Below are 19,301 nucleotides of genomic sequence, written 5' to 3'. Positions count from 1 at the left end.
AATTTTTTTTAGGTATTTATAAAATATTTAATTAATAATATTTTATTAATTGTACAACATACAAGTACACAAATGTTAAATTATTTCAAATTGACTTAAATAGCTGAGTTTGTCTTGGTCTTGGACCGAGTTAAAAAAAAAAATTTAAAAAGATGCACTGAGGTATTCATGAAATCTTTAAGAGTCCGGTCTTGAGTCAACATGTGGTCACAAAATCACTGTGATGTCATTGAGAAAAGTTCCTCTGTCTTTATTATGCCTTGGTTGTATAGCTGGATTTTATCCTTGAGTCTCTCTTTAACTGAGTTCTCGATTGCACTCTGAAAAGACTGGCTCCTGGCCCCTACAACAGGAAGAGGTAATGCAAAGCTGATGAACACTATTGTAGTGCCATTACTTGGCAAATTAAAATGACCTTAATCAACTTTAATGTCATTATAGTCACATGGTTAGTTAACTTATGGATGAAGTGTGCAAAGCATATGATTTCTCTGCAGCCACCTCCACTAAGTACATGCCTTGAGGGATGAACATTGCAGTGTCGCTGAAGCCATTGGCCCAGCAGTCCTCACAGCTCTGGGCTTGTGCTCCGGCCATGCAGCTGCACTCCACTGGCCAGCTCCCGTACAGATCAGGCTCAGGGTCATGGGTCGCCTGCAGGCTCTGCACCAACACAGCCCCTCTCTCGCTGTCCATCAGAGGGGCGCTGGAAGGGCGCATGCCCTGACCCCCAGCATCCAGGAAAATGACCTCTGATTGGCTGCACTCACAGGGCACCGATTGTTCTTTTAGTGGAGGATCCTCTCTTTCGTCATCCTCCATAGGCAGGCTGGAACTCAGCTCCTGGTCATTTAGAAGAAGCAGAGGAGGGGCTGTGTCATGCAGGGTCCTTGGCTGGTCTTCAGGGCAGAAAGGCAGAGGGAGGATTTGGCTTAGCTTCTGTAGCACCTAGGGGACACATGAGAAACAGGAACATCGCAGTTCTCCGTTAGGCTGTATAACATTTATCGATGTACCACACCCATTTTTTGTTACCCAATTGTTCATCTATGATATTTGCCATGAATTCAGGGGTAATATCGTATGCCTGTTGCCTGTGATTACCCTGTTCTGCCACTACTGAGTATGTGCGAGTGTGTCGGCAATACTAACTGTCTCCACACAGGGCCTGGCTCGGGCTCGGCTGCTCGTACAGTCCAGACCCAGGCGAAGCAGACAGAGCACTCCTGCAGTGGGCCACTGTTCTACTTTGACATCCAGGAAGCGCAGACAGGCATCCACACCGCCCTTCTCTTCTGCCTCTAAACTCAGCATGTCCCTCTTGAAGAAGAAAATTACAGTCTGGTATTACAATCTATCGATTGAAAGCAGAGTTCTTATAGAAGTGAAAACCTTTTGATTGCAGAGGGGGTTCTTACCAATAATGTGCGCTTTGGTGTCTCCAGTATCACTTTCTGCCCTGTGCATGTCTCTAGAATGACCTACAGGTATATAAATATTTACAAATCAATTTTATTATGACTTTGTATGAACTGTGCTGTACAGGTAATGTTGTACAGCTTTAAAATAAATATAATCACTGCATCATTGTTCTTTGCCTTCTTTGGTCAAGAAAGGATTTCTAAAAGAGAGAAAATTGGAAACTGCTTTAGATACAGGAAGAATTACAGAGATTCATGGTGGACTCGAGAGAGGAGGTTTGTACTCCCCCACCTGGTGTGGCCATGGTTGAATAAGCATTACTAAAGTGTCCCATGGACTGGCAAAAACAACAGGATGTATCCTACTGGCTGCCCTTCACATGGAAAAATGATTGAGTGCCCTCTAGAGTGCCCGTTCATGCAATGAATGATGATAATGTGCCCTTTACAGCAAGAAAATGTGATAACGAATCTTAATAGTGCCCTTCTGGTGGAGAAAATGTGATGAAGGGTCCTATAAGGTTTCCTTACAACGGCCATTATGAAGTGCCCTCTCTACCACCCATGCATTTCCAGTAGAGAAATGGGATGCAGTGCTGTATAGGGGATTCCTACAGGTACCCATGATGAAGTGCCCCATTAAGTGCTTCTCTAATGGAGAAGTGCTCCCCAGTGGATACAATGTGATGCAATGCTGTAAAGGATGTTCCTACATGCATGGGAATGTGGGGATATTTCCTAATGGATATCCCACTCCAGTGTGGTGCCATATAGGCACCCTCACAATGAGATAAACTTGACGTTCTATACAGGTGCCTCATGAAAAAAGCTCCTGATGTGGCCTCTTAGATGCCATTGAGAAAACGTGATCTTGCAATGGAGAGAAATCAATTCCCGTGAAGTGAATAAGTTCAGTGCCCCCCAGCCTCCCCTACACTGTGACCTCTAGGGCAAGCTGTTCCAAAAGTGGGTGCCATGACTGCAGTCTATGCATGCTGCCAAATACTTTAATAAGATTTTGAATTTACCACCCAAACCATGTTTACATAAATGTGTACTTTTAAAAACAATGTTAATCTTAATAAATGATTTCCTGCATTATGCATCATAGCATTTTGTATGCTGGTGGGGTCCCAAGGCATGTAGTAGGTGCCCTCTTTACTTTTTCTCTTCTGCCGAGTCTGCCACTGAAGAGATGATGCTAGCCTGGGATGATTACATGGTGATTCCTCTTTCAGAAACCTATAGTGCTTTTAATTTAGGTGTACATGTTAAGAACTGGATCTCATTATAAGTAAAATCAATTTGCACAGGCCTGGACAACTACCTGTAGGCCATACTGAGTTCCAAGAGTGAAACGCATAAGTAATATTCAGTAGGCCAAATTCATAAAACATATTGCCAGATTTGACATGAATTTAACATCAAAAAGCATTGCAGTAACACATTTGCTCATGAATAAATGTGGATTACCATCTTGTCTTCAAGCTTACATGATATTTGCTGCTACTGCAATTTGTCTTCATTTGCATATATAACATTGGTTATTAATAACTGAACACAGCTCCATAAAAAATACCTGAACCTGTAAATTTCTCGGTAGGTAGACAAAGCCAGACTTTACAAGTGCAAGAGCAGGAATGCAAATGTAGGTGTTACAGAGGAAGAAATTATAAACAGATATAGACTGAGAAGAGATACAATTTTGCTGGTCTGCCATAGTTTACAAGAACTGAACTCATCAAAACCACAAGTTACACGTGTTAAATTTTTATGCAGCTGGCAGTTTTCAGCATACCACTGGTCTCACGGGGTTACTCATTTGTCTCTTGGTGTGAGTCTTTAATATGTATGGCCTCATTTATATGTCGATTTTGACTGGCTTTCACCTTGGGCACAGGTGAATTTACAACGGCAGTAGGGTGACATTGGTGTGCTAATTTTCACTATGGTGACTTTATGAATAGGAATTAAATACAGTGTCACACAGTTACTGTCAAGTTTTCTGAATATGGCCTGTTGTGTTCAATTCTAATTTATCTGTATAGTAATGCCAGTCTTCAGTGATCATAATAATAACCTCTGATCATAATAATTTAACATAGTTTATTTTACTGTGTAGGTATAGTGACTAGATTTACAGTATAAACACATGAATCATGGACTTACCATCCCAAGGCTGTAAACATCTAACTTGACAGACAGTTTGCCATCACGTATATACTCCTCTGGCAGATAGCCCAGGTTGCTGCAGGAGGGCATGCCCATGGTGATGGTGCAGCTCTGGTTAATGGAGTGTGGTCTCAGTCGAGCCATCCCAAAGTCAGACAGCTTAGGCTGCAAATGCTCATCTAGTAATATGTTTGAACTGTCAACAGAACATAGGGTGTGGGTTCATCCTTAAAGTCAAACAATATTCACAGGACTTAACATATAGGAGCTTCTTGGTACGATATACAGTGTAGCTGCCACAAGCCTGGTGATGCAGCACTGATACCTTGTGATGTTAGCACAGATAACCATACAGGGCTGTGCGGTGTGCAGATGGTGCACAGCCTTTGCTGTGCCTTTAATGACATCAAGTCTCTCCTGCCATGTCAGGGGCCTCTCAGTTTCCTGTGTGAAAAGAGCCATTCATGCTCATGCTCACCAGTCATAAGACCCAGCCCATGAAGCTCTCCATTGCTGCAGAGCTCAATAAGAATTGTGACTATACTGTTGCATACATTGGCAGGCAGTTACTTGAAAAAAATATTTCACCTCGTGCAGCCTTTGAAACAGTGATCCATTAGAAAGGAATGGACAGACCAAACAGTAATGCTCCCGCTCTGAAAAGCTGCCCCAAAGTTCCAAGATGTTGGGATGCTGGTAGCTGGGAAAGGACAATATAATACACAAAAACCTCTTTCAGTACTAACATGAATTACAGAGAAAAGAGGATTGGTATATGAATAAATGAAAAAAAGTATATATTTATATATATATATATATTTAACTATATTTATATATTTAAGTATAACAAACCATCAAACCTGGCTGAACTCACAGTTGTAGTACTTCAATCTCTGTTTTGAACTTCTCCCACAAAGTCTTCCATGATCCCTTGTTCACCTGTGCTCAAAATGGTTGAGAGGGTGGGTGAGTTGAATCTAAAATGTACATTAAGCAAACTCAAAACTAAAAGTATTTAAAATTGTTTAAATATAGGAAAAGTAATTCAGTCATTCAGCTGAACTGTCTCACTAGTGCAAATTTTCTGTAGAGCAGAACTTTTTTTCATTTTGAAAAAAATTGCTTTTTTCAGGGTTGACTATTTTGAATGTTTGGCCAACATATTTCAATCAGTTATGGGCTTATTCAGAGGACTTATGGAAATCACATTTCTAATGTAAATAAATAATGACCCTATTTGAATGAACTGTTTAATAATTATATAAAGTTTTGTAACTAGATTAAGCAGCTACAACTCAGTAAAGTCCGAAGGCTAAAGACAGCAACCACACCCAGTCTTGGACCCAAGTCCTGTAGGTGGCAAACACGTGCCTTGAGCATCGGACCAAGGAACCAGCTCTCTGGTAGGGCAGCCAGAGCACCCAATTCACCTTCCTGAATGACGATCTACGTTACACTGCCTTGAGCCTTCGCTACAATCCAGATGGACAGCTGCCTTTGGATATCACTGAGGTATTATCCAATTTCAGGTTTTATTCTCAGACACTGCTAACAAATAGACTTTCGGTCTGATGAAGAAGTAAAGAAAAATTGAAGGTACATTTTTGGAATATCCCTTCCAGATGTTGATTTGTCCCACTTGTTGCCAAGCAACACAATACCTGCTTGAAAACCTTCACAATAAAGCTCTCATTTCCCCGTATTCCACGGTAAACATCCGCAAACGTGTTCTCCCCGATTTTCAAATCCTGATGGAAGTTTCTAGTTCCCTCTATGACTTCTGAGTAAGTGATCAAAGCTTTCTGTCTTCTGGCTATGAATAGAGGGAAAGAAAAATGCTGTGATACAAAACATCCTGTGCTTAAACATGTTGAACCTATTTGAAAATAAAAAAGTAACCCATGAAGCCGCAGTATAAAAGGCCATAGTCATAAACCTTTCATGGGAGGATCCTGTTACAGAGGTGTTAATAAATTCTGTTCAGTGAATTACCTTCATTAAAAACACAGTCAGAATGGGGGACTGATGCTTTTTCTGGTTCTTCATTGTAAGGGTGAGGCTGATTTTAAATCACATGTGAAAAAGATATTGTGTCTTTAAGCCATAACATTTCAGTAAGAATTTTTGGTTGGAATTGTGCCAAAATGTGTAAAATGGGAATAAGTTGCCACATTACCATAGAAAATGTAGGAGTTGAAGAGAGATTTGAGGTTTTTCTACTAAAGTCTAAAAAAGATCAAAACAGACAAATGAGTCATTTGTTATTTACATCACAAAGTTGCTGTGCATTAACATAAATATTCCTAGATCATAATTTGTTGGGGATTTTTATAGCCACAATGTTACAACATTGGACTGATGACTAAGAGTAGGCTTTTGATCTTACTTTAGGCACCCAAGATTAAAGATTAAATCCTCATAGACTTTATCAGTTTGAGATTTTAGTGCTTTCTGTGTTAAAATGCTGAAGCATTATCTAATATTCCTCAAAACATCAAAGCTAACTGATAAATAAAAGTAAATAAAAAATAAATAAAAGAAGTACTGTAGAAAGGAATGATACAGCACTGCTATGACAGATACCACAGATGTATAGCATAGTTTGCTGACATTTAAAGGTTCTAGTAGTGAAAAGAGGAAGCGGGAGGTTTAGAAGTATACAGGAACTGAAACACATATCAAAATAATAAGAAGGAAAGCACAACATGCTCAAATTTTTTATGCTTCTAAAATGCACAGGTGTTAAGTAAACAAACAAATGCATTACACTAATTTAGTGATGTGTTTTAATGGCCCAATAGTCAGGTCCAAAGAAATATACATCATATATACTCCTCCTCATGCAATACTGCAAGAGGTGCCTATTGAATTACTTGGAGATATCACCGCTGATGAAGGATCTCTGTCCAAAAAATTGTTTCTCTTGAACCAGCAACCTTCCTATTACAAGTCAAGTACCTTAACCACTGAGCTACTAAATATATGACAGTTTGCATATGACAAAAAGGTAAATGACAGTTTACCTTTTTGAATGAAATTATGAACAAAAATGAACTTTTTCAACCTTTTCAAAAAGGTAAACTGTCATTTTATATTCATTACACTTAGTGTCTTATTCCAAGCCTTTTTTCTTTGTTTTTTAGCATTGTAGCTCACCATATAGCTTCATGATATTCTAATTTTTAGATGTACCTACAATACACACACACACACACACACACACACACACACACACACACACACACACACACACACACACACACAGGATTCATTCATTAATCCTAACCCACCCCATACATACACACACACACACACACACACACACACACACACACACACACACACACACACACACACACACACACACAAAAAAAACGCTTAGAGTTAAATTACTATTAACATATTAATATTTAGACTTAATAGTAGATGAACTGAAGTGCCAACAGCGTACTAACCTTGAGACTGAAAAAGATTGAGCGCTCGATAATGACCCATATCTTCCAAAACCCGAAGCAGGTCTCCCACGGTTTTATTCTGCTGTGCCCAGGACCAAACAAGTTCATGGGTGGGACTTCGTCCAGCAGCTGCACACATCTCGGTACACCTTACATCTAGCCAGCTGGGCAGGATACGCGCAGCTGGCGAGAGGTGTTTAAGATAATTGAAAACAAAATGAGATCTTCAAATAGAACATCTATCTCAGCAGATGTACTCTAGTACAATTAAAATAAACACTATTTTAGAGCGCGCGCAACAGTTTCTTACCCAAACCTCTCCATCCAAGACTGTCAGAACAGCTGTCCATTACTTTACAAAACATCTCCATTAACAAAGGTGGTATGTCGAAAAGATACGTCGACGGATCCAGCTTGCCCGCCATTGTTCTAATGAATGTATCTGTGAAGTAAAGTCACGCGTAGCTGATATTGCAGTAAGTTGGAAATGCCCAGGCTCCACCCACTTCCTTTGACTCCACGGGGGTGGACGTGGGTTCTTTGCTTTTAAGCGCCAAATACAGAAGGTGAACGTAAAAGGTATTTACACACACGTAAGAAAAATCCTCTCACCCTCATTTTTGCATGATCGTATTCTCCTGTGAAGAATGGAATTTTCTGCATTAAGCAAAAATCTTAATATCTTAAATTTGTATGTGTTCAATTGCATCACAGCAAAAAACTTTAAAGAGAATATGTAAGAGTGTATGGCTCAATTTGTGAATCAACAGACAATACAACAAATCATGCAATAAACTATACAAACAAGTTTAGCAGTACAATAAACTATAAGATGGAGGAACAGTGTATTTAATGTAATGTTAGAAGTTTATTGGTGTCTAAAGCAGTTTTTAATGTAAAGAGAACAGACAATGTAAATGGACTGTTAGGCATTTAACATTTTGAACTTATTTTTCACATTTGGAATGTTGGAGGACATACTGTACAGGATCGTTGATTTGGAACTCTTTTGAATTTATTGGGTTAAAAATAGTCCAAAAGCAATGTAAAATGATCAGATTATGTTTATAGGTCAGTCTGTTATCACACATTACATTTTAACAATTTAAACCTTACTCTTCATTAGCTTCCACATCCATCATATGAGTCCTTGAGAACATCAAAGTGCTTTGTATGATTAATACCTTTTGTAGTAGCCAAATAGCAACATTTGAGTATGTGAGGAGGTTACTATTATAGATGTTGATTTACTACAGAACACCTATGTAAAAGGAATAAACGTAAGATATATTTGGAATGAAAGAGAATATAAACATGCCTTGAGCAGTTTTATTACCTTTATTTATCATTACATGAAATGAGTCATGGCATATTTAGTGCAGATTTACATATTTGAAAGAAAATATTAATCATTGTTTGTCACAATCCTCCCAGCCTCTATTTTTAAGTGCAGTAGACAAACTTGTTGCTTCTTTTATAAAGTGCTTAATCTATCAAGAGAGACATCCACAATTCCATTTTAGCAATCAAATCCAGGAAATCCACCACAATCTGACATAAAGCATTTAACAAAAATGAATGATGATCTAAGAAACAGTAAAATAATCTTCCATCATTCAATAGTATTATCACAAAAAAAGATACAGTGTATGTTTCAAACATCTGGCAAATCAGTAAGAGGAAATATGAAATTCACTTTTTAATGATTACAAATCTCTCATTTAAATGTAACTTTTGAGTTTCAGTTCACAGTAGTCTTTAGAATATCTAGGGGCCATCAAGGTGTTTTAACTGATTCGCATTCAAGCATTTTTACATATGCAACAACCTAATATATATCTGCCTAATAAATCAAGGTTATATAAACTATTAAATGACCTGTGACACATTTCAGTGTACAGGTGGTAAGGCATAAGGCGCAGGCATTCTAAATTAAATTAATTTGCTTACATCTCTTCAGTGGGCTTCATCTCTAACTCAAGATAACTGAACCTCAGATTAATTGCTTGGACCTTCTGGAAAGTGCTTAGAAAGAGTCCTATAAATAAACTTAGAGAACCAGTTAATGCAGTCTTTTTTTATGTTCTCAAACAACATTTCTTGTTCAGGTAATTTTTGCAATTAGAATGGTTTATAAAACACGAAGATCTTCGTGGCTTACATGTCTGGCTCTGTAAAAAGAATAGGAAAAAGAGTGTCATGTTAGATACGCATGGAGAGGGATATAATTAGATAGACTAGATTTGTTTATCAACGCTACACAAAATATTTGCCATGCATGCTTTTCTTACCCCATGTGAAGAATCTGGTGTTTTCCATGTGTCTGACTCTGCATGTGTACTCTTCGCCTTTTCTTGGTTTGAAGTGCACGCTCTTGGTAAGCTGGAACATCCAGCCCTTCTCAAAGGACAAGTCCGTCTGTCGGGCATAAGGAATCTGGATTCCATCCCTCAGAAGCTCAATGCTGATGTGAAAGGGTGAAAGCCACTGACATGGCAGATCAGGACGTTGTCCTTGTCAAACTCGCCAGGGCTATAGCTGTACACCTGCACCTTGGGCACAGCTACACAAAGCACAGAGAAGGATTCAAACTTGTGTTGTGTCATGTAACATGGCAAGATTGCACTTTAATTCTAGTACTGGCATTTTGGCATTAGAATTATGTAGCATGTACTAACTTGACTGAACAGACAACAGAATCTAAGTGCAGAAGACAAATACATCCTGTGCATGTGTGTGAGCAGTAATTATGGGTATTGTTTAGGCTTTGGTATTAACATAAATTTAGACATTATCTTCTTCAGAATTATAGTGATAAGTGACATTGTGGTGAAATGTGAGTGATGAAAAATAATTTAAAAATTATTGCTTTAAAACTTGACAACACAGACTGCTTCAGACACGAACATACTGCTATCATCTACACAAGTTATCTGTGCTCATTTGGTTGGAAACAAAAATTCTGGCATATTGACACCCTCCAGCTGGACAAGTTCATTTGTATGTACCCCAGCATTCTTTGCCATACTGAAAATCTACATCATAATCTTTCCAAATGGCATTTTACAATATATATTAGTATTTAATTAGTGATGCGTTCCTGTGGCCTGTAATTAAATGCAGTCTTTTGTATTGTATACATTGTGAGCTAACCATAGCACAGAACACTTGTACAAAGGGAATAGTTAAATAAAGGCGAAGCCATGATAATAAGGCATATGGTAATTGTTTGAAAGCAATAAAACCATAATTTACTTACTATACTCATTTTAATTGTGGCAATATAATTATGTATAATTTAATATAAAATTAAAAATCGTTAATGGAAGCATTGTTATTTTTATCTGCAATGACATGGCACCAGCTCTGCCTAATCATGCCTCTGTAAGCAGTTTCAGTTATTAATATTGATTTTTAAAAGAAAAATGCTTAAATTTGCATTGAAAATTAAGTTTAACTTAACCTGTTTACTTTACAAATAACTCAACAGTTAAGTCTGAATTTAAGTCCGAATCATCGATAACATTTCCATTATAGATTGCCCTTTGTCAAGCAGTCAAAAGCAGCAAGCTAACAAAATGTGTAAAGCATTCAAAACATATAGGCTACTTACATTGTTTTGCCAGAGAGCTTGAACCCAGGATAACAGAAATGACAATAAGAAGAAGAAACTTCATATTTTCAGAGTAATTCTAAGACAATATACATAAAAACCTTCTGTCAACGAAAGCTTGTTCAGCCAAGACGAAACTGAAAGCAAAAACTCCGGTGTTGTGCCAAATTCAGCTCCCCGCTGTGAGATGCGTCCACTTATCGGGAGCGGGTGCGGATTTCGCGTGAAAGTAGTACAGCGCGCTCCCGAGAAGGGGATGCATCTTGCGGCGGGGTGCTGAATTCGGCACAACACCAGCTCTGCATTCGAAGTCAAACTCCTCCTCCTGAATGTGTACGTCCAATGACAAAATTCGTTTTACTATTGCCAAGCACACTATAGATCTGTAGGTTTCCAGCCAGCAGGGACCGCTTAGAAGTAACGTTCAGAACTATGGATAGTAGTTGCTTGGAATTAGAACAAAGCTTGTCAAATACTACTATATAGCAGCTTAATATGCTTTACTTCAAAATGTGGCAAACAATGAAGTTAAATCCAGTACACACACAATTTGATTCAATTTCCGTACGTAACCTTTTAATCTTTAAACTTTCAAAAATAACAATAGGTGTCAAACCTTCATAAGCAAAGTCAAAGGGCAAAGCCAACAGTTACATTTTCTTTGTATTGCTTCATTTGACTGAACAAATCAGCTATTTACGGAACCGATTGTAGTTTAAATTTAATCACTTAGAGCAGTAAAAAATGTTAATTATGAGATAACTAGTTCCACAAAATAAAGAAGCTAAGGGCACAATACCAACAAGTTTATGAGTAATTTTTAATGTAAAAATATCAAGATCATCCCCACACACACAGTCTAGTCAATCTTTTCATCCATTGACAAAATTTGTTCTATTGTTGCCAAGCACATTATGGCTCTTGAGGTTTCCAGCCACCAATGACTGCATGGAAGTAACGTTCAGAACTATGGATATTAGTTGTTTGGAGTTAAAACAAAGAATTAGAAGATTTGAATTTGAGCAAAGCTTGCAAATACTACTTTATAGCTTAATATCTTTTACTTGAAAATAATGCAAACAATGAAGTTAAATCCCGTACACACACAATTTTATTCCATTTCTTATAAATGTTGCTATATATTTTTCACTGTGTTCTGTGACCTTTAAACTTTCTGTGATCTTTAAACCTTCAAAAATAATAATAGGTATCAAACCTATTTCATAGTTCATAGTGACTAATACTGTTGGGTTGTTTGTGTGTGTGCACGTGTCTGTGTGTGTGTGTGTGTGTGTGTGTGTGTGTGTGTGTAAGTAATTGAAATTATCATAATTTTTAGGAACAGTGAAAAACAACAGGACCTTACACTCAATTTATCTAATAAGCAAAGCCAAAGGGCAAAGCTAACCATTACATTTTCTTTACATTTCTTCATTTCACTGAACAAATCAGCTATTTATTGAGCCCTTTGTGGTTTAATCACTTAGAGCAGTAAAACCTTTTAATTATCAGATAACTAGTCACCCAAAATAAAAAAGCTAAGGCCAGAACAAGTTTATTTTTAAGAATTTTTAATGTACAAACATCAGATCAGCCTCTACTACACAATCTCAAAAACAGAGCCAAATCATCATATCACCATAAAGCAGGCTTCAAAGGATTGGTAGAAAACATCATTCTGTTTAAAGAATGCAACAGCTCTACATTTAATTTATAAGAGTTTATATTATACAGTGCATTGTGCATTGTTTCAAGTGTTGCATCAAATACATTATTTTTACACCCTGGTGTGAAGAATATAAAAGATTTCCATCCCTATTGTACATTTATATAATGGAATGATAAAGGTAAAGCCAAACTATATCTTTAAAAGATTTGTTTTCAAAACACAAACTATCTGCAGCAATTGACAATAATCAGTTAAGAAGAGAAACAGAAAGACCTGTCCAACACATAAGGCGGCGCCTCAGGCGCATCATGTCATGTGGTACATGAGGGTCATTTCTATTAGAATCATAGAAGTGTATAACAAGGTCCTGTGACAAAAGCAAGGAGGAAAAAGAATTAGCATGCAGAAGCCTCTGACAATCAGTACTTTAAAACAGGACCGTGCATCAGTCTTCCCTGCATGACAACTCACAATGAGTATTCTACTCATTTGTGCATTTCAGAACACACATTAGAGTTTTATGAATGTCTCGAAAGATGATATCACGCACCTTTTGTCATTCCCCTTCAGTTTCACATATCGGGCTCTGTTAAATAGATAAACAAATAATCAAGTTATACAAATATACACTATATGTTGCAGACTTTGTCTTACTTTGAAATTTAAGTAATACACACCCCACAAATAATCCCAATAATACTAACCCCTCAAATAATCCTAATAATACTTGCCCAATCGAATAATCCTAATAATACTTACCCAATCGAATAATCCTAATAATACTTGCCCAATCAAATAATCCTAATAATACTTACCCCACATATACTTCTTCGCCTCACTCATATGTTTCACTTTGCAGCAGTAATCATCGCTCTTTTTTGGTTTGAAGGGCACGCTCTTGGTAAGGTAGAACTTCCAACCCTGGCTGAAGGACAAGTCTGTCTGGTTGGCATTAGGGATCACAATGCCATTCTTTAGAAGGTCAATTTCGATGTCTGCAGGGTGGAAGTCACTGACATGGCAGATCAGGACGTTTTCTTTGTCAAACTCGCCAGGGCTATAGCTGTACACCTGGACTTTTGGAGGGGCTGGGGGACAAAGAAAATGCGGAGATAAAAAATACCTTAAGGTTAACACATCGCATTAGCTCGCTCATCTTTGGCAAGATGTCAAACCTAATCATTTCATTTATCAAATTTGCTGCTTCTCTTTAGTAAATAAATAGCAAGCAGGCCTAAACAAATATGATTTTGATAGTAGAGAACTTTAAGAATATTAGTTTACAATAATCTGTAAAAATGTAACTAAGTTCCACCCTTGCTAACTATATTTCATATAATTTACTGTATTTTTATCATAAAAATCACAAATCTAAAGACATTATAGTTCCTCGATTTTGTAGGTTAGGCCTAAAAAACAAATTTACAGCAATAAATACAAAAGCGGTTTTATATACTTACACGATTTTGCCTGTACACTGATGTAGAAAGCGCAGACAACCGCAAAAAACAAGAGAGGCTTCATTTTTTGAGAGATTAAATGGAGACTTGTCACAAAGCTCTGCAGCGTGTAGCGTGTAGCGCGTTTTTACCGAAAGTAAGACAACTGTTCTTATTTAATATGAGCATTTACCGCCCCCTCCACAGTTCAGTAGCCAATTACAAAAACAAACGCTACAGTTGCTAGGTAGAATGTCCTGAAAAAGGTTACGACCGTGATAATGGTGTGGTAGAGCGTCCACTCACATGGAAATACCCCAAAATTCCATAATATATTAACCCCTCCCATCTGTTGTTTTTTGTTACTGTTTGATAGGGAATCGAAAGCGAAAACAAACATAAACGTTATTATGGTGTAATACGTGGGAAATAAAAGAAGGATATATTTTGTTACTTTTGATTAAACAATACAATTATACACATGTTAAGATGTCCCTTACGTATGCCAAGATATTAGGGATTGCATAAAGGCCTAGCTCAACTTCCTCCTCCTGTTATCTGTACTTGCCATATTAATATATAAACTAACTTAGAGAAAATCACATCACATGCTTTTAATTGGGATTGTAGGCACCCTCTTTCCCTCGTGTTTCATTTAATTAAGCCTACTACATCTCCAGAAAACTCAAGAGTGAGATCTAGCACCCAGATCAACCACCCGCCAAGCCCAAGAACCACATCCATACAAATAAATTCTTAAACACAATGTGAAGCATTAATTTTTAAACTAAAACAGTTCTGTAGATGCATCACCCCAAAACTTGGGAGTCTTCACCATACACCCCTCTGTGCTTTGTCAACAGGCCCTCAGTGACCATTATCACACAGCCCCTCCTCAAGGGTCTGCCATTCCCAGTGACCCACATAGCCCAAACATGGTCCCTGTAATGTACAGGCATGCATTGCTCATGCTGGAGTCTCCCCATAGTCATAGTCCTGGTCTGCCTGCTGCCTAGGCCAGAAAAAGTGGTGTGATTGCCAGCAATTCAGCAGTGGGTGCCTCAGCAGTCTCTTGATCAGTTACAGGGCCAAAACCAGTCCGATGCCCTGCCAGTATTCCACCTCCCTCAGACGCTCGCTTACCACAGCGGGGCCCTCCCTCTCACATCACTGTCTGTCCCAGGCAGCGTGTGCTATAATTCTCACTTCTGGCAAGTGCTCGCATCACTATGGTGGCTCCTAGTAAGCTGATGCATGGTGCGGAGGCAGTGGTGGAGTTCCTTACTCTGGGTACAATGTCCTCCTTGGTTCCTGGTGGACAGTTCCAGTTTTTTTTTTTTAACTCTCCATGAAGATGTAACTCTGGAGGTGAAATGGAACAGTTAGTCTCCTGGAGACACAGCAGGTTGCAGGCTTCAGCTATGTCTGCCGTCACAAAGTTGCACCTCTAATAACTGTAGAGCTCCTTTGATAGCCCAAACCAGCAGAAATCTGCTATGATGGCCACACCCTCATCTGAGACCGCATATGCCCCAGGCCACTTTGAGAAGAAGTCCATAGCCATGATGTCACAACAGTTCCCTGAACTACAAGTCCAGGGCAACCCTCTTCATGGGCAGGCTGGAATGGAGGGACTGAAGCAGTGCATGTGACTGCTGCAGCGGTCCCTTTTTGGTCATGCTCTGGTCATAACCATTCACATAAAGCTATGTCTATGTGGATGCCACAGCCCGTCCGGTAGAATCGCCATGCTGAAGTGTAAATGCCAACTGGCCTGTGTACCACACCGGCATAGTCTTCCTCAGTGCGTGTGACATTAGCAACTGGCACACACACTGTCCAGGCACCTGCTCCTCCCACACATAGTACAGCAGCTTGTTGTGCAGCCAGAAATATATTAGTTGTGAGCCCACTTAGCATAACATCTGCCCAACTTGGGTTTTGTCCTGCTTGGAGCCATTCATGCACCCAAAGGAGCAAAACATCCTCCTCCTGGCCACAGAGGTATTCCTCAGCTCATAGCATGACAGCTGCTATACATCCATGCCAAGTGACCAATTGTAGCTGTGCAGAGTACAGCTCCCAGGCACCTTCACTGTTGAAGTGTGGTGTCTTCTCTCCCTCACCGGTCACCTGCTGGCTCTGCTGTTGATCCCTTCTGCGCTGTTTCCTTCATTGTCTTCCCCAGCCAGTCACCTTGCTCTCAGCTAGATGTAACTGTCTCTTATGGACCAGGCAGGCATAAGAGTTTGTACTCCCTTCCATCTTCTTTGTCACCCACCTTCGAAGTCAAGCTTGTTCTCCTCAAGCTCTCTTCAAGCTATATTACAGTTAACACAACTGAAGAATATCCAAAAAATGCATAAATAATGCATAAATAAATTCAGTAATAGAGAAGAAATGACCAGTATGGTGGGGAAAATGGGGGGCAGGTTATGACGAAGACGGCAACGACTAACATGGCACAACTAAACCATACAACGACCTACACATAAATACAGCTCCTCAGTAACTGTCATCACAGTACAGTCCAGGCCCATATTAGGAGTAAAACCAAATTCATTTGAGATCACAAGCTACATAAAATAGAGGAGAAAAACAAATAAAGTAAATCATTCACATGATTTGTGATTCCTGATCTTTTTTGAAGGCCTCATTAACCACATTAACTTCATCTGTGTGCACAGTTTAGTACATAGTGCACACAAAATAAAAATAGTTTTTTTCTGTGGTATCTTGAGGGTTCCAAACTAATATCCTGTACAATATTTTTTGGTTCCAGTAAGTTTGATCAAACACAGAATTTGATTACAAGGGGAGAGCAGCTTAATTCAAGTAAACCCAATGAAATATTTACAGAGATGTGATCAGGCTTGACTTTCTGCCTACATACAGAGCATGTGTAAGCAGTTCTTCCTTAAATTCCACAGTAGGATTGAGTAGGATCACACAGTGGAGCTCAATAGCACAGGTCCTGAGCTGAATTGGAATTCTCAGAACATGGAAAAGTGCTGCATGTCCCTAGGAATGAGCTTGGGAGCCACTGGATTATATCAATGTAATATAGGCAGGGGGAGAATGTAACCCGGTTCCAGGCCTGTTGCCAATCTGAGCTACAGAAGGTGCAGATCTACTTTAAGAAAAGTGGAGCCAAATGTCCCTTCACCTTTTCCCAATAACAGCAGCAGTTGTTGGACTGTCACATGGATCCTGTACTCTCCTGTGTGCCTCAGACTTCGGCACTGTGGGCTTCAGTGCTTTGAACTCTGTGGTGTACTAAAGGGGCAGCTAAACACAGCTTAGCTTGGAGGCTTCATCCTTTTGCCACAAACATTCCATCCCCCCCAGTTTCCATGGATACCCAGAACAATATTATGGCACCATACTTTGGGGAAGCCTTGTAATGTTTTATGGTGTTTGTAGGGAACTATAAAATGGCAGCATAGGTTGCCTGTTTGTCTGCTCCTGCCACTATAAACGTATAAAAGAAACATATACATTTTTGATACAGTTTGTTGCAAAACCATATGTACCTGACAGGTTATGCTGCAGTTCGACAACAATAAGAAACAGAAAGTAATGTGCCATTCATGATGATAATGGTATATTTGTATTTTTCAAACAGTACACATCATCAGAGTCATAGGTCAGAGTTCCGGACTTTGAAACAGAAAGGTAGTGACACTGGTGTTGTCATGGTCGCGTAATTAAATAGTCCATGAAGCTTTCAAAATGGCGAATCCATCAAGACGGTTTGTACATTTTTGTCCACATGATGGTAGTGTTGCGCCACTTTATGTACGTTCCTCATATATTTTGTGTTTACAAGCAGGGGCTTTTTTAACCAACAGCGAAAATGTCAGCACTTTGACAGCTACAACTCTTTAATTATACCAAATTTTAGGATAGATTACTGTGTTCCTCATCCAGATAATAAATTGTTTCACTCTGTATAACCTGTGTGTGTGTGTGTGTGTGTGTGTGCGTGTGTGTGTGTGTGTGTGTGTGTGTGTGTGTGTGTGTGCGTGTGCGTGCGTGTGCGCGTGCGTGTGCGCGTGCGTGTGTGCGCGCGCGTGTGTGTGTAAACCTATCCAAACCTCAGATAGGACATTTCCAACATTAGTCCCTTCACCTGTAAGGGTAAGTGTCTGCCCACTCTTAGCAAGGTTAAGAAACACAACCCACCTTGTGCACACTTTACATATTAGGTGCAAATACAAACTGTGATGGAATATGATATAATTGATCATCACTCCACACTTCTGTACTTCTGTCCAATAGCACAAAAGAGAACTCTCAACAAAGACTGCTGGCAGATGAGAGAGTGGGGGAGAAAGAGAGAGAGAGAGAGAGAGAGAGAGAGAGAGAGAGAGAGAGCAAGAGAAAGAACGCACCTGTTTCACTTTTCATGTCTATATCTACAGTGGGCCACAAATCTTCTAGCTGACAGGGTTGGAGGTTTAGTCTGCTGGGGCAGCGCATGTGGTAACATTCACCTCCCCATAAAGGCTTCAGCAGGGACCATAACAAAGGCTTCAAAGTCTGGAAGAACGGATCCTCTCTGCAGACGCAGCAGGTGTGCCGGTCACTGGTTTGTTTGACCCTGCACAAGAACAGCCCTGTACTGTGAATTAACCACTTAACAACAAATAACCAGACATTTACAGAACAGCTGGGCTGGACTGCTGTGCTCCCCAGAAGAAGCAGGAGAGCAAGCAGACAGCTCACATTTTCAGTGTATGGAAAAATGCATAAATGCTATACTTATTTTTTTGTAGTTTATGATACAGTGTCATGCTGCAATGCAAGAAAAAAAAGTACTTTTATGCACAGTATTATTGCGGCGTGATGTAGACCATGTTCAAACATTTGTTGTGAAACTTCAGAGCCGTTCAGCTCCATGGGTGTCGTGTTGGAGCTCGGACGAGAGACAGCTCCCCAAGCGCAAGACAGTGGAGAATGCAGAGGAGAGGGAGGCTACAGCCCTGCGGTGTGCTCTCGTTGCCAAGTCTGGGCTTCGTTAAAATGAGGTCATTTACAAAGCCAGGAAGGAAAGGGAAAAAATGGGGGCGGGGTGGAGGAGGATGGCAAAATGAAACCAAAATGAGTCACAGAGTGTGTGATCCAAAGAAAGGAGTAAGAGAGAAAAAGAGAGAGAGAGAGGAAGGGAGAGGAGGATGAGGAGGAAATCGTTCCTCGATGACTGTGCAGATGTGGCTGGGTTGTGTGCGGTGGCACGCGAGCCCACAGCCGGTGATGGCGGGATGAGTCAGGACCACGTGTGTGACTCACAGGGGTGCTACATCCCAGAGCGAAGCAGACAGCCAGACATACCCTCGAACAGGAGCATTCACACAGCTCACACATAGACAGGCATGCGTGTGCGCTCACAGTGCAAACACGGAACCAAGTGTGAGTCATAAACGTTTCATAAATAGTCTTATTCATAAACATTGCACTGACATCCAGCCACTGTACAGCAGTACTGGTGCACATTTGTCTGGGATCAAAAGCAATACTACCCCCTCGTTC

The 19,301-nt window shown here is 39.7% G+C and overlaps 2 protein-coding genes and 1 pseudogene across 3 annotated transcripts; all 3 read right to left on the bottom strand.

Moving 5' to 3' along the window:
- Nucleotides 1-17: 17 nt before the first annotated feature.
- irak3 (interleukin-1 receptor-associated kinase 3) lies at nt 18-7,476 on the bottom strand. 2 transcript variants are annotated; one of them, XM_027002250.2, is made up of 13 exons: nt 7,359-7,476; nt 7,049-7,231; nt 5,770-5,819; nt 5,586-5,652; nt 5,255-5,406; nt 4,468-4,532; nt 4,182-4,293; nt 3,919-4,037; nt 3,591-3,789; nt 1,419-1,481; nt 1,153-1,320; nt 519-948; nt 18-343 (listed from the first exon to the last, which is right to left on the bottom strand). In XM_027002250.2, exons 1-13 carry the CDS (start codon nt 7,471-7,473, stop codon nt 216-218), a joined length of 1,851 nt encoding a protein of 616 aa, XP_026858051.2. In that variant the 5' UTR covers nt 7,474-7,476; the 3' UTR covers nt 18-215. The 2 variants fall into 2 exon arrangements, with proteins under 2 accessions (XP_026858051.2, XP_026858052.2); XM_027002251.2 differs by lacking the exons at nt 7,049-7,231; nt 7,359-7,476 and adding an exon at nt 6,750-6,790.
- Nucleotides 7,477-8,367: 891 nt separating this feature from the next.
- Nucleotides 8,368-12,125, bottom strand: LOC113572526 (annotated as a pseudogene).
- A 90-nt stretch (nt 12,126-12,215) lies between these two features.
- On the bottom strand, nt 12,216-13,930 carry LOC113572527 (beta-2-microglobulin-like). The gene is made up of 4 exons (XM_027002188.2): nt 13,791-13,930; nt 13,146-13,418; nt 12,881-12,916; nt 12,216-12,697 (listed from the first exon to the last, which is right to left on the bottom strand). The coding sequence occupies exons 1-3, from the start codon at nt 13,852-13,854 to the stop codon at nt 12,903-12,905; spliced, it is 351 nt and encodes a 116-aa protein (XP_026857989.2). The 5' UTR covers nt 13,855-13,930; the 3' UTR covers nt 12,216-12,697; nt 12,881-12,902.
- Nucleotides 13,931-19,301: the final 5,371 nt, after the last annotated feature.

This window comes from Electrophorus electricus, chromosome 7, assembly GCF_013358815.1.
Source record: "Electrophorus electricus isolate fEleEle1 chromosome 7, fEleEle1.pri, whole genome shotgun sequence".
NCBI lineage: Eukaryota > Metazoa > Chordata > Actinopteri > Gymnotiformes > Gymnotidae > Electrophorus > Electrophorus electricus.
The sequence above is the reverse complement of the archived record's forward strand: the minus strand, read 5'-3'. Positions and strand labels throughout refer to the sequence as shown.

Coding starts and splice junctions, on each gene's coding strand:
- irak3 (XM_027002250.2), bottom strand. CDS start 7,473: ATGGCGGGCAAGCTGGATCCGTCGACGTATCTTTTCGACATACCACCT. Junction 5,653..5,769: donor CAACTCCTACATTTTCTATG/GTAATGTGGCAA, acceptor ATTTAAAATCAG/CCTCACCCTTACAATGAAGA. Junction 3,790..3,918: donor ATCTGTGCTAACATCACAAG/GTATCAGTGCTG, acceptor TTCTGTTGACAG/TTCAAACATATTACTAGATG.
- LOC113572527 (XM_027002188.2), bottom strand. CDS start 13,854: ATGAAGCCTCTCTTGTTTTTTGCGGTTGTCTGCGCTTTCTACATCAGT. Junction 13,419..13,790: donor CAGTGTACAGGCAAAATCGT/GTAAGTATATAA, acceptor TTTGTCCCCCAG/CCCCTCCAAAAGTCCAGGTG.